We start from the raw sequence: 14,453 nt of genomic DNA, 5'->3' as shown, positions 1-14,453 counted from the left end.
AATGATGGGCTTTAACCTGACATTATCCCCTCCGGAATGAGATTTTGGGCTTATCATGAGTAGTCAAGCCCATGAATATATCACCCCCTCTGCTTGGTAGCATTGAAAAAAGCAAATAAAATGTTAGCAGTTGTTAGTGAAGCCATAGAAAACAAAGCAGAAGACAGCATTAGACCACTGTTCAAATCTACCTTGAACTCTCTGTATAGTTCTAGTCCCCACAAAAGCATATCTTAGATCCAGAAAGGGTCCCAGGAAGGGCAAAAAGAATGGTGGAAAGTATGGAAGAGCTTCCACAGAAGGATTAGATGGGTTTTCCAGAATAAGTCAGCCTGAAAGAAATAACCTAAGGGGCACCATGAACAAGCCTACAAAATCTTGAGTAGCACAGGAAGGTTGGGAGGAATTAGTTGTTCGATATTGCCCCCAAAACAGCATCAGAGAAGGACTCCTGTGCTTGCAGACCTGTTGAACTCAGCAGTACATTGGAGTAGGAGACTACCCCCCATCAGCATCCTCATCCATCACACCACCACTACGTTACGGTGGCAAGAAGTAGACCTCCGATAGGCTAGACTCCAGCAAAGCCAGAATGCCTGGTTCCTTTCACCACCATGTAGCCAACTGATGCTGCTGTAGCCAACTTAGTGGCAGAGGCAAGCAGTGTGAAGCTCCAAGAACTCTTCTGAGTTTATTCTGAATTAAAGCGATGCTGCAATGCTGCTCTGTACCTTTACATGCTTCAGTGCAGCGTAAACAGCAACCAGTGAGGACAGACACAACAATACAGCAGCGTCCTATCATCAACATTACAAGGCAGGTTAACCAGCAATCAGTAAAATATCTAATTTGCTATATTCTACCAGGTACAGTTCATACAATACAAAGTATGCACAGCCCCAGCTGTTCTGTGAACAGAACTAATGAAACCCAATGCATCCAATATCCTGGAGACTTTTTCTCTGCAACAATCCCAGTTTCTCCTTTGTCTCCCATCGCTTACCATCAAGTGGAGGCTGCAAGCCAATGCCCAGCTGATGCCACTGCAGGGAGCAGCTGAATGCCACCTGGGACACAAATTTGAGTCCTTATCCAGCTACGAATTTCCATGAAACTTGTCAAAACAGAATTGGTCAGTATGTTGCAGGTGACTAGGGAAGGACGATGATGAACACAGCATTATATCAGCCTTGTTTCTTTAGCAAGACTGGGCTAAATGCAGCAGAGTGCATTGAAAAAGGCCACCCAAAATACAAGCGTGCTAGGAAGTACCAGAAAAATGCAGCTTGCTTTCTACTTCTGTACTGCTATCTAGTGGCTTCTTGCAGACAGAAAAGGAAAGGCAGAGTGCTCTCTCAAAAAAAAAATCAGTTTGCAGCTCATTAGCCTTATCACGGTCAATGTGCTGCTAGTTTGTGTGCAGCTGGATAATCTCTTAATGGGTGAACAGGCTCCAGGTGCCACCTGCACATCTCAGGGGCTTTTTTGAAATGCCTGCTCCAAAATCCACTGTCATGAGTGGAAGTAATGAAAAAGCACAGGGAGCTTCTGCCTGCGTGTATTTGTATGTATTATACTGCATAGCGAAGGCAAAGTTTTTTCTCCACAAGACCTTTGCAGAGTCTGTTTACCAAGTAACTGCGCAGCAGAAAGGAAACTTTAATCAAGATTTTGGTTATCGTATATTCTAGAACTTTATTTTACATGGAAAACTCACTGATATAATAATTAGTCTGTAATAATTAGAAAAAATCCTTATGAGCAAGCAGTTTTCATGATTAGCAGTCTTCAAGGATGGATCTCAAACTCCTTAAGAGCATGAGTGGTTGGAATCTGATAATTTTGGAAACCGCACACTTGTCTAACTCTGATCCCAGTACAAATTGGTTTGGTAAAAGTTGCAGAAAGCAGAAATTGCTGAAGATTTTTTTTTTTTCTGAGATCTAGTTCAGAGACCAGATCAGACTTCCTCCAGCCCTAGTCATGGGCTGGAGCCCACAGCAGTGACATGCTCAGCCACGCAGAAGGAAAGCGATGTGACTGCAGTGCGGTCAGTGATTTTAATTTAGTAAAAATACAGTCTACAAGCAGGTCCTTTCTGGTTTCAGTATCCTCTTGCACAAGGCAGCTCGTGATATGAAGACAGAAATGGCAGAGCTGTTTTCCTCCACTGCCTTTCCTGGCCCAGGGATCAGTAATCACCTAGTATCTGTGCTCCCACACTGAGCTCTTCAGTCAACCATGAATTCCTCTCCGCATTTTCAACCTTTTAGGCTTGCCGCAACAGACAGCCCCAAGACAGCACACAGCAAAAGTGAAAATCCAAAGCACACCAGGGTCAGCTATCCCAACTTGTTTTCCATTTCTTCCTTCCTCAACATGATGAGGAGGCTTTCCCTCCTTCACGAGCCTTTGCAAGCATACTCACCGGCAACATCCCACCTTAGCCAGGCTCTCCAGGACTCCCAGGGGAAAACGCTCCTCTCTCCAGCCAGCTCAAGCCCTCCCATCTCTACCAGCTGGGGAAGGAGGAGTAACTGCTCCACTGACTCCAGCTCCTCTTAAAGCACAACTAGTCCACAGCCCCAAGCACCTCAGCTGTTAATATAAATACCTACTGATTTAATTATTGTGCCTTTATGCCTCTTCAAATAATACTTTGTTCTTTGCATGACTCCCTTGAAAATGATGAACTTAACAATAGAAAGTTTGCAGTAAGTCTGTGAGTCTTCCCTGTGGCAGCACTGTCTGCTTTAGGTATTCCACACTGCTACTTAGGATGAACTTCAGGGCAAAATTCATACTGACTAATATTTGGTAAGAGTTGGTCTCTCTCCTGCCTGTACTATTTTTCTGCTCTTTCAGGAAGTCCCCAGCTTCTGTTTAAAGATGTGTTCTTAAAAACAATTGAGGAAAATTATTTTTCCACTTAAAGCTGATTGGGTGTGTTGTGTCTATTGCTCAATCATGCTTAAAGTGTTGATTCATACTCATGAGGCTGCCTCTATTTGTTTACTTTAATTAAATCAAAGTTTAGACAATAAAAGCTGAGAACCACATCTAGCTGAGGAGCAATGGAGGAAAGGCACTAGGGCACAGATACTCCCCATTTACAAACTAAAAGCCCTCACACAACTCCAGCATAAGACATTAGAGTTGTTTGGTATCTACAGGGATGTAAAGGCAAGGCAAACTTTCAGCCAGTATTGTGTGCCATGTCCTTGACTTCTCCACAAGCTAAGAAAAATAAGAATTTAATTAACTTTAAAAAGTAGTTAATTTTTGTTCAGTTGTTTTAGAGGCCTGGAAGTGAGACTTTACACCCTGAGGACTTCTCAAGGCATAGGTAGGCCCAAGGAAAAAGCCACAGAAGTGATGTATTTTGCAGAGGAAGACACAAAAGTCATAGTTCTCTGAAAACAAGCTGTGAATATTCAGCACGTAAAGTACCAATCCCTGGAGGCTCCAAGCACATCCCACGAGTGGGTGAGCATCAATAGCTCCTCCAGATTTAATTGTGGGTGGACAGGAATTAGTACATTGCATTACTGAGCTGTCACCAGGACTGGGTATACCTGACTCCAATGAAAATTCAACTAAATGTATATTGAAATACCAATGCCACAAAATTTTTCCACGTGTCATCTTTGTCAGGGCAGCTATTGAGATTGCTTCTGCCCTCTGATGGCACAGACTCTGTTGTAGTTGGCAGATACAATACAAAGTGAAGACAAACTTTTTGAAAACATGTGTGATTTTCCTTTTGTGATTGAGTAGCCATTCTGGCACTTCCTCTTTTTCAAAAAAGGAAAAGAGAATTTGAAGCAGTTAATAAATACAGCAGTAACTTTCTTTAGGGTTTGATAAGTAGATTCTGGAAGTTTTCATTCAAGCCAGTAGGATTTCTGTTTCTGGAACAGGCTGATAAAGTTTTTAATTAGAAGTGCAGCTTTTATTTGTTTTATTAGAATGATGTGAATAATGCTTCAGTAGTCCAGTCATGTTTAGCTGCTGAGCAGAGGGAGCAGCTAACATTTTGCAAACTATTTAATGTCCCAGTGATGACAAAGGCAAGTATGCATACAGTCCTTAGTGTATTACATAAATGTTTTCCTCTGCATGGACCTCATCTTCCAGGGCACGACGGTTCCCTGCACGTTCTGGTCTCCAATATGCAACGAAGCTACACAAAAGAGTAAAAAAAAAAATCACACTATTAAACAACAAACATAATAGAAACACAGAAGAGAAGATAGCTACATCACCCAGCTCACTGGAAAAATTTAAAATACGCAAACCCACTTATTTAAACATGACTGATAATGAATCATTCTTCCACTTATGAGACAACCCACACTTGAAGTTTGCATGCTCCCTAATGCAATGAACTGACAGTTATACTCATTTTTGCTTACTAACTAATGATAAGTAGCAGGATTTATTAATTTCTTTTTGAAATGTTTCCTATTAACTTGAGAATAAGAAAGTCAAAGTTTGTCCTATTAGCTAAAGCAGAAACAGAATACTTACTTTGCAAAGCCACCCATCTTTTTCGTATTGTATAAATATCCTAAGGACCATCCAGAATGAAAATGAAGAAAAAAGAAAGAAAACAAATCATTTTCTTCAAACCATCAGAAGCAAGTAGTAGGTTCAAAAAAAAAAAAATTTCAAGTGTAAGAAACTAAACAAGGGAACTTTAAGCAGATGTTTTCAGTATAGGAAATACCCATTATTTCCATGGGATCTAATTCATATGGCTTGGTCTGACCAAGAGCCTCTGTGGAGAAAGTCTGGCATACAGAAAAAATATTGGATATAGTTACATGAAGCCAGTGCCCTTCCCATTGGGAAAGGCTAGGACAACATGGCAGCTGAGGAATGGGTAGAAGGAAGCGAGTGGGGCAGGAGAGTTGGACTTGTATCACCCATCTCCTCACCAGACCGTGGGTCAACTGGTTGCTAAGGAGTCTGAGACATAAAATGATGAGACCATGTTGGCACCTTGCTGTTCTGTGCCCCAGAGCTGAGCAAGCAAGGCCCCAGAGTGAGGCAATCCAGAGAGGTTAGCTCACTTCCCTGAAGATGAAGACATGTGGCATCTGCCACAGCTGTGACTTGACATACCTGACCCATCCATGAATAACCACCCGTGAAGAGTACTTACGTCTGGTGAGGAACAGAGCCAAAACAAGGATGGTGAGAAGTACCGCACATAAACCAATCCCAATGTATAGCCCATTTTCTGAATACTGCTGACTGGGAAGTGATACAGACGTGTTCTGTCAAACACAAAACACATGAGCATCAGCAGCACTGACAGTAAGAAGCCCATACAGTGCCCAAAGGCCATTTGTGTGTTTTGCAGCCCTGCAGTAAAAGTATACTTGAAAGGAAGAGTCTAATTTGAAATAGAGGACTAGTTTCAAGCAGCGTCACTGCAACGCTTGTGTGAACCGTGCTGTTAAACACATTATTTCTTGAGATAATCAAAGGATTTGAAGTTATGACAAATCCCATTTGTTCAAGTTTAATAGTATTTGGTGAATATTTATTTTTTATGATTAAAATATGTTCAGGTGTCTCACACACCACCTTTTTGTCAGCTTATTCAGTAGTTATTCAAGGCTTTATATCAATAAGTAAACATGCCTTCTCCTTGCATCAGTCTTTATTTAGGCAAAACTTCTTTCTGAAGCCAGCCATTCAGTATCTAACCTCTCGTTAGGAACTCAGGCTTGGGAAGACGCTGAAGCACAGTATGGTCCCTGACTTACATCCTGCACATGCAGCAGTATGAATGGCCACAGGACATACTGCTTTGCAGTATGTCACAGCAGGCCTTCCCAAAGCCTGACTTGGCTGTCTCCTTTTCCTGATAAAATCTGGGTGATGTTCCTACCTCTCACTCTGCAACACATGCTGGAGGACTCAGCAGGACAGACACAGAGCTGCCTGTTTGAACCCCACTGCATGGGGAGTGCAGGTGCATTGCTATGCTGTCAGGTAGTCCAACTTCCACTCTTCCCCACATCCTGCCATACCTGCAGGTTTGAGGTAACATCCGAGCAGTCTGAGGTGCTTGAGCAGGGACCAGAGGCCTGAAAGGCAACATAGATGTTGCTAAAGCTCTTCCTGCATTAGCAGGAAGTACTTTATGCATTCAATGCATGGGGGTTTTTTCTCCCTTTAATAATGAGCACATAAGCATTCTTCCATAAACATGCAGACTACAATAAAAAAATAATCTTTTGCAATCAAACTAAAACAGTACAAGTGAACTGTAGGGATGACCCAATAACATCTTATTGTCTAGGTATGCTATAGCACAACAGAGATGCTTACAGTCTGAGGAGCTTCTGAAGCAGAAACCGACAGCCACGTGCTTGTGATGGCAAAGGACGATTCGCTGGTGCTCCCAGGAGCTGAGCAAAGGCAAGACAAAGATATCATTTGCACAGAGAACCATTCTGCTTTGACAAAGAGGAATTTGTACAGTTGACTTGAGACCACTGAACTTAAGTATGTATCAGGAGTCTCAGCTTTGCATATCATAAAGAGGTTGGCACCTTCAGAGGGCAGCACAAAACTCTGAATATTGGAGCCTCTGCTGCCCTTTTCAGAGCTTTGAATTCCTTCCAGGAAACACTTAGCTCTTGCCATTATCTCAACACAAGGCCTCGAAGGAAGGAGTTACCAAGGTAGGCATCTGGTTTTGGAGCCAAGAAGAGGCAGTAGATCCCTAAAGCAAACTTAGGTTATCTGATAAAAACTGATTAAGGTTAGCTCATGGCCTTTAAAGAGCAAGTGGTGCAGAGTTAGAGAAAGCAAATGATAATTTTAAAGTTCCAGACAGCTATACAATAAACAGACTGACCAAAGTGTGATATGTTTGCATAAGGGCCTGCAGCATATTTTGAGGTAATTTCCCAGAACAAAGCTGTTTGCAATATTTAAAATGAAGAGCTACAAACATATGTCTTCCATATCATCAGTTTCTCCATGTGTTGTCAGATGATATATAACCCTCCTGAAAACAAAATCTCCTGGTCACATTATGACAACCCCAGCTGGTTCCTTTGATATTGTAAATTGTTACCCTTATCCCAGAAGCTTTATCGTGAAGAGGACAGAATCATCTGTTTCACTGTTCTCTTCCATTGGAGATGCTGGAGTATTCCTAGATCAGAGGCACATGGCCACCTACCTTTTCCAGTGTCCCTCTGTGTGAACACGCACACATTAACTTGTCTTCTGAAAACAAAAAATATTCCACCAGCAGGTAAGGAAAATGTCACAGGGTTAAGAATACCCCTGAGTTCTCAGGTAAGAAGCCATGTTATTTGCAACTAGAACAGAAACAGTCTGAGAAAGTTTTCACTTCTTCTTCCAAAAAGGAAATGCAACTGTTTTAACATTTGAGTTGCTTAGCTAGAAACATCTGAGATGGAGGCAGAAATCCAAATGGCATCCCTGATTCTTCTTTCAGAATCCAGAGAATAAGCTATCATTATACCATGAGCTCTCTCTGGTGTACTGGAAATTAAAGTTGTCTTTTTTTTCAAATTGAAAAAGATGCAGCTGAGTGGGTATACGATAGAAGTCTGTAAACTTGTGAGTGGAATGCAGAAACAGAGTGAGGAATAGTCGTTCACTGTCTCTTCACCAGCACCAAAGTATCCTTCTACCCTGCTGTATCACAAAATTACTGCCCTGTTTCTATGATCCTCCTTAATCATCTGCTCTTGACTGCTACTGGAGGTAGGATCTTGAATTAGATGCACTTTTGAGCTAGCCCATTGAAACAGGTCTATGTTATATTACATTGAGCAACACATAAATTGATCAAATAGTGAGTACACCCAACTGCTAAAAGTTTGTGGTTTACTGTTCATGGGACGCATTTCCAGAAGACAAGGTGAGATTTTATACCACAAAAAAAAAAACAACATACCAAACCAACAGCTATAAGGAAAACAATGCTTGCAACATCAATAAAATATCTACTTAAGTGTAACACCTGGGAGCAAAGTTAGCCTCAGGTATACATGTTCCTTCCATTGGACACTCTATATACTGTCAGGCAGAATTTAAATCCATTGTCTGATCCCTGGTTCTACGGTAACGTTTAGTAAATTTTAGCCAAGACATTTCAATTACCTACCATTTTCTTTCCTTCCTAAGATCCCCATTTGCAATATAGCTTATATATGCTATTGAGATCAATACTTGGATAAAAGTTATGAGGTCTGTTCAGAGATGTTAAGTGTGAGGACTTGCAGTAGAGATTTGTCAAAAAATAAAACAAAACCAACATATAATTAACCTTAGCATGCATTTATGTAGTGAAAGAGAAAGTGTTTCTATAATAAAAATTTGCTAGCACCAGCTACACATGTCAGCCACTTAATCCATATACTATCATACTCAGGAGAAAAACTAAAAAAAAAATCAAAGGAAGAGTTGATTAAAAAAATTGTCTATACTAATTCTGTCTCCCTGGGCTTTACTCTGGAATCAAGCAGGGAAAATGAAGCACTGCTTTCTATGAAAAGGATGCAGGTATAGCACTTTAGATGAATTAAGTACTCTATGCTGCCCTTTCTCTTAAATTCTTCAAATAGTGCTTCTAAGAAAGTTCAGTAGTGCTGTGCACCCATGAAATAAAGCACCACGTCCTTTTTTTAATTGCAGTGACTATGCTGGGATTACAACAATGCCAAAGACAGGTTAAATTAAATAGCACTAACAACAGACCTGCAAAGTCCTACAGATCAGTCCTATGGATGATTACAGAAATCACTTCCACTGCAAGCTTTGAAGTCTCGACTGAACAGCAGGTTTACCACAATAGTACTGACACAAGAGCGTGCCTCTCACTCACCTTTCTCTATCACAACCTTGTGATTACTGGTCTGATCATTGAACCACCCTACGATCTCCACGCGGCAGCAGTATATCCCGCTGTCTGCTTCCTCTGCATTCACAATCGTGAGGGACACATCACCCTTCCTCAGGTTCCCTTCCAACTTGTACCTGGTGCCATACTGCTCTATCACCTTCCATCCATCTGTCCAGATAATGGTCCGATAACATTTTGAAACAGGGCAGCTGTCACGACCCCAGCACATTGACGTGATATCTTCTGCGCTCTTAACACTGTATGAGCAGGGCACAGAGACATTCTGACCAACCATTCCTTTCACGAGTGATTCCGATTCCGTGGAGTCTGTGGACAAAAAGACAAATGTAGTTGTTTAGCACAGTGTGTGCAAGTGGAAGCTTCTCACACATCTCACAAACAACACCAGGCATTGCTGGATTAGGTTTTCCAGGAATGGATGTGAATCCCAGCAGGATTGACACAGTGAGGGATAATGATTGGGCCAGCAATTTGTTTGGAATGTGTCTCTAGTCAGAGAAAGAAAAACACACTTTCTTCAGCCTCTGCAGGTAGGCAGAGAGGTGAAGAGAGAACAGAGTTTGGATCCCCACAACTTGGTGGCTTCTCTTTAGCCATGTCCAGTCTGTTAGCTCTTTCTTTTTTATTTAGTTCCGATTTAATCCAAGCCACACACAGGGGAACAGTAAAACACTGACTTTCATTTAAACCATTGTGCAGAACTCTTCCTCCCTTTCAATGAAAAGCCACTAAATGGCAGGTTTCATCAGAGTGATCACTGCTAAACATGCTTCCTTTTTTCTTGCCTAATGACAGATTTTGCCTATTCCTATCAAAAGAGATTTTTTTCAGAGCTTTTCTGAGAAATTTCATTCCCTCTTTTTTCACTACCTTATTTTCTTCCCTCATTCTTATGCAGTTTCTAACTTGTTTGGCTCCAATTAAAAGTCATTTTTTACATTTCCAGGAGGCTGTGCCACACAATTTGAGCCAAAACAGTGAGACCTAGCAGCCAGTAGCCCATTCATCACAGTGAGATAGTTTCTTTTGCTGTATTTTAGACCACTCCAGTCAATATCCCCCTTTAGGAGGGTTTTAATAAAAGCTGTATTAAGTGTCAGCCAAAAATCATTTGTGCTCTGGTGATCCAGCCATAGGCATCCTGTAACCATCTTCTCTTAACGGGTCGCCCAGTGGGGCTCCCAAGGTGCACGTTCTGTCTGCTTGTACTTCAAAGAGAAACGTTTGCCATATCCTTACCACTACACATTGCTCATCAAATTCAGTAACATGGGATCACATGCGTTAATATTTCAATCTATCTGTACTGACATATCAGGGATAGAATTCTCTGCAGCAAGTATATGCAACAATTTGTCTCTATTAAAAATCTAGCCCAGTCTATAATTAGGAAGGGAGCTCCCCAAAGCAAGTCCACCAACATGCACCGGTGGATCCCAAGAAGCTGTTATAGTTAAAAATAAGTCTGCATTCAGAGACTTTGCCACAATAGCATACTAGAAACTAATCTCTGAAAATAATGTATTTTATTTATTATAAAAAAGCGAGCTCTAAATGAATCTTAACATAAGTCTTTATAAATAACTAGAGGAAATAATATCTGTAATATCCCTTTTCTTTCTACTGAACATAATCTACCACCAAATTTTTAATGTCTATCTGCCTATATTAGTACCACTCTGCAACTTGTTGTTTTCAGTGCTATTGCCTTTAGCAATATTTTCCTAGGACTGCTTTCTCACAATAAAAAAGGAGAAATTATCAATTTTATTATCAATAAAATTTCATATTGGCTAAAAAACACCAGAAGCCACAGTTGACCTTGCCCCTGTCTTCCTAAGCATTCACCTTCACAAAGCCTGTTGAAGTTAAATATTCTTTTACATCTTTTCAAAAATTATTTAAAGTTCTCTGCTCATTTCAGATCCTTATCTAAAAAACCTGAAAGATCATTCACTAGTAAGACTATCAGACAGCCCAAGAAGCAGCATCTTTAAAACCATCATACCCTCAATATTATTTTGTTTTAAAAAGGAGGTAAGGCCATCAGAAGACTATGGAGCCACTCTGATAAAAGTTCTATTCATAACACAAATCTGCAGTTTCTGTGCCATGTCACCACTCTTCCCATTGTAATATAAAGTCTCTCTACCTCCATCCACCTCCACCTATTCATTTAGGCCCACTTAGTTACCTGTGAACAGCAGCAGCAGAATCCAGTTCATGCAGAAATAAGACAACATTGTGGATGAAGACGTGGAACAACACTCCTGCTCACCCTTCAGGCACCTACGCTCAAGAAAAACTTTTCTTCATAAACATCTAGTTTTACTTCTTTGTATGTCCCCTTCAGACACAGCCGAGAATGCCCTTTAGTCTAATCCGGGTTGTCTTTCCTGTGGTTAGTCTGTTAATCGCTAGCAGCGGAGCACTGCTGCTGGTACTGCACACAGCTGAACTCTTCCTGACTGTGGTTTGACTAAAAGGCTAAAATACTTAGCAGTATTTCGGTACTTCTTGTTTTTTCCAGACCTGCTCGATTGCAGCAGATGAAACTGTTATCAGCACCACTGAGCTGACACAACTATCAGTAATCCATTGCCCCATACTGCTTCCCATACCTGGTTTTGCTGTAGTAGGTAGAATTTGGATAAGAGATTACATAGGATACACAACAGACTGCGCTGAACAGAAAGGACTTGGCAAAATAGGATTCCTAGGAAGAACTGCTCAAGCATTTAAATATAAGTTTCTGCTTCTACTACTCAGAAGCAGCTCAGAGCATTTTTAGACAAATGCTATTTTCTTTTCAGACTATAATCTGATAGTATTGGAAAGCTGCCCTACTGTTATGCAGTTGTAGCCTAATAGATTTGCAGTTTCTCATCATCTGACTCTTAAAAATTTTATATTGTAAAAGCCCAGATGCATACAAAGTAACACACACAGAACACAGAGGTACTTTAAAAGTAGCGTGGAAACCACATCATCCCAGGCTCAAAGCTTGCTTTGACAAAATGTTGCTGAATATAGCTGTTGAGAAATGGTGTTGCCTGGCTACTCTCTCTGACCCTGGATTACCTAACTCTTCTTGAGGACATCTTGTCTTTTTATGTTGTTTGGACTAGAACTGCAGCTGTGATCAAGTGTATTTGATTGAGGGCTAACAAACACTCCTTGCTGAGGTAACTAATCTACTTTACACTGTGCTATGCAGGCAAAATTAAGTTGTAAGGAGTTACTTTTTATCAAAAACTGAAACAGCAGAAATGCTTCCAAAAACATACCCCCATAATAAGGTTAGGCTAGAATCAGAACCAACAGAGGTGTCTGGCACTGACTACCTTCCGTGAGAGCAAAGTGAGTTTAAGTAAAAAGGAGGAGAAACGCGGAATAAACATAGCCACAAGATAGATGAATGCTAGCAACATACCTGTAGGAAATTGCTGAGAGGAGGAAGGAGAAAGGGGGATTTTTGCACACAGTGGCTGGAAGCAGGACTCTAAGAAAATGCTGCTTCTTCACTCCTCTTGTTTCTGGGAAAACCAGAAACTACAGGAACAATTCTGATCATTAATGGCAGGATCCTGAAACTGCTCTGCACAAGTGAAAAAGGCAGGGCAACTTGGCTCTGGTAGAAAGCAGGTGACCACATTCACCACAGCCATGCCATGATGGTGCACGGCACCATCCGAGGAACTCCTCTTGGTGGTTCAGCACATGACAAACACCCATCTGCAGACCAGGACACGGCCCTTCTGCCAGCTACCTGCCATAACGTGCAGCATGCATGGGTCCGCATGGAGTCCTCCTCTGCACGGGCCACGTTGAAGCTCTGAAATAAATAAATGCGATAAGAAACCAAGGGAGGTGTTATCCCAGAGCTCTGCCTGATCCCATTCTACCCACTCCACCCAGTTTGGTTCGCTGATACAATAGTCTATAGTAGTTCAGGTGCTGGCTGCATCCCCCAGAAAGCTGTTCTGGTCACACAGTAGAAGAATGTGAGAGCTACAGGGCAACAGTTAACCTACTTGCCTTGGATTTCATCTCAAACACAGACTGTATGGAATGCCTTGATCTCATTTCTGAGTGTCTACATGTCTGTTTTCCAAGTTCCTGGTTTTTGTTTATGCAAGAAGCACCACTTCTGCAGAAAAGGTGCCAGCATCATCTTTTTCATGCAGCCCTTAAAGTAGCCGCACATTTTTTCTTGACTCAAAAGTAGCCGCACATTTTTTCTTGGCTCAGAGCATATAGCCAGATCATACTTCATAAAAATAAACCCAAACCAAAACATTAAATATTGAAACAAATTTAAAGCATTGTTGGAAACATCTATTCATTGCATTATTTTAAAGTTACAAACTTTCCCCTTTCTGTCCACTGGTGACACACTTGGTTTTTCTGTATCAAGAAACTTTTGGAACTTTTCAAGTAACTGTACTTCTGTTACACCTGTGCTTGTTCAGATAGTGTAAGAGAAGGACTGGGCTTTTTTCTTTTCCTTTTTTTTTTTTAATTAAGAAAACATCCAACAAAGTGCTGCTTAACACCTGATGTTAACTTCATCTCATCAAGTTTCATAAGGTACATACATTAACATTTCAGGGGTAGAACACTTCAAATGTGTTGAATTTGACACTTCAAATGTGTCAAAAAATATCAAAAAATAAAATCAGGATTTGCTGAGGAAAGATCTCATCATCAGGAGCAGGTTAACACACTAGAGAAGACAACATTTATCATCTCATTTGCTAGTCAGTGAGTCACATTACCCTAGCAATTGCAAAATGCATTTCCTTAGAGTAACAGCCACACATCACCCACTGCCTTCACTGCTGCTACAGTCTGTTGCTTTCCCAAGAGCAAAGTTGTAACAGAAAAAAGGAAAACTATCATTGCTTTGACTGACAAAGGAGGGAAAAAATCATTATTTTGGCTGAAAAATAGCCCAGTAAGCCTCCCACAGCTTTCTAAGGGTTTGCCTTAAACATGGAGGTGGGGGGGGAAATCTAGAATAAACAAATTATTCAGGAAACTTTTTGGAAAGTTAAAAAATACTTAAGACTGTGTAAAATGACATGATCCCCATTTACCTCAATGGTTTCACAAAAAATGTTCATTGCAATTGTTTGTTGCTGGTAGGACCCAGCTTGTACAGTATTTTGAAACTATGGTAGGCCTATGACTTCACTAAAAGCATAAAAATTAGACAAAAAAAAAATCAACAGAAATCCATTGAGCATCTATGACAGTTCTTTTTGAATAGCAAAGTTAAAACACCTATGACAAACTCTAGTTCCACAGCACACAACTTTTCTTATCCAGGAGGCACTCAGTGTTTCTTCATACCTTCCACATGAAACAACATTTGCAAAGCAGATACCAAATTAATTCCGCTCACTTGCAACTGTTTTAGTTACCTACAAGCAACATAATTTAGATCTAGTCCAGGGAAAAGCAAGGAAACAGTGGTGACTGAATAAAGGACTACTTATACATTTAAAAAGAAAATAAAAAACCCAAA

At 40.8% G+C, this 14,453-nt stretch overlaps 1 protein-coding gene across 4 annotated transcripts; it reads right to left on the bottom strand.

Moving 5' to 3' along the window:
- Positions 1–3,930: 3,930 nt before the first annotated feature.
- Positions 3,931–12,495, bottom strand: HAVCR2 (hepatitis A virus cellular receptor 2). 4 transcript variants are annotated; one of them, XM_075766428.1, is made up of 8 exons: positions 12,357–12,495; positions 11,118–11,212; positions 8,885–9,229; positions 6,346–6,425; positions 6,045–6,101; positions 5,168–5,282; positions 4,531–4,570; positions 3,931–4,183 (listed from the first exon to the last, which is right to left on the bottom strand). In XM_075766428.1, exons 2-8 carry the CDS (start codon positions 11,164–11,166, stop codon positions 4,090–4,092), a joined length of 780 nt encoding a protein of 259 aa, XP_075622543.1. In that variant the 5' UTR covers positions 11,167–11,212; positions 12,357–12,495; the 3' UTR covers positions 3,931–4,089. The 4 variants fall into 4 exon arrangements, with proteins under 4 accessions (XP_075622543.1, XP_075622546.1, XP_075622542.1 ...); XM_075766431.1 differs by lacking the exon at positions 11,118–11,212 and having other exon boundaries at positions 12,357–12,489; XM_075766427.1 differs by lacking the exon at positions 12,357–12,495 and having other exon boundaries at positions 11,118–11,395.
- Positions 12,496–14,453: the final 1,958 nt, after the last annotated feature.

This window comes from Balearica regulorum, chromosome 14 (assembly GCF_011004875.1).
Source record: "Balearica regulorum gibbericeps isolate bBalReg1 chromosome 14, bBalReg1.pri, whole genome shotgun sequence".
Classification (NCBI taxonomy): Eukaryota; Metazoa; Chordata; class Aves; order Gruiformes; family Gruidae; genus Balearica; species Balearica regulorum.
The sequence above is the reverse complement of the archived record's forward strand: the minus strand, read 5'-3'. Positions and strand labels throughout refer to the sequence as shown.

What these genes read in the sequence shown, in the direction of transcription:
- HAVCR2 (XM_075766428.1), bottom strand. Translation starts at nt 11,166, where the DNA reads ATGTTGTCTTATTTCTGCATGAACTGGATTCTGCTGCTGCTGTTCACA. An exon ending in CTTCAGAAGCTCCTCAGACT is followed by an intron (nt 6,102 to 6,345) that starts GTAAGCATCTCT and finishes GTTGCCTTTCAG; the next exon opens with GCCTCTGGTCCCTGCTCAAG. An exon ending in AAGATGGGTGGCTTTGCAAA is followed by an intron (nt 4,184 to 4,530) that starts GTAAGTATTCTG and finishes TCTTTTGTGTAG; the next exon opens with CTTCGTTGCATATTGGAGAC.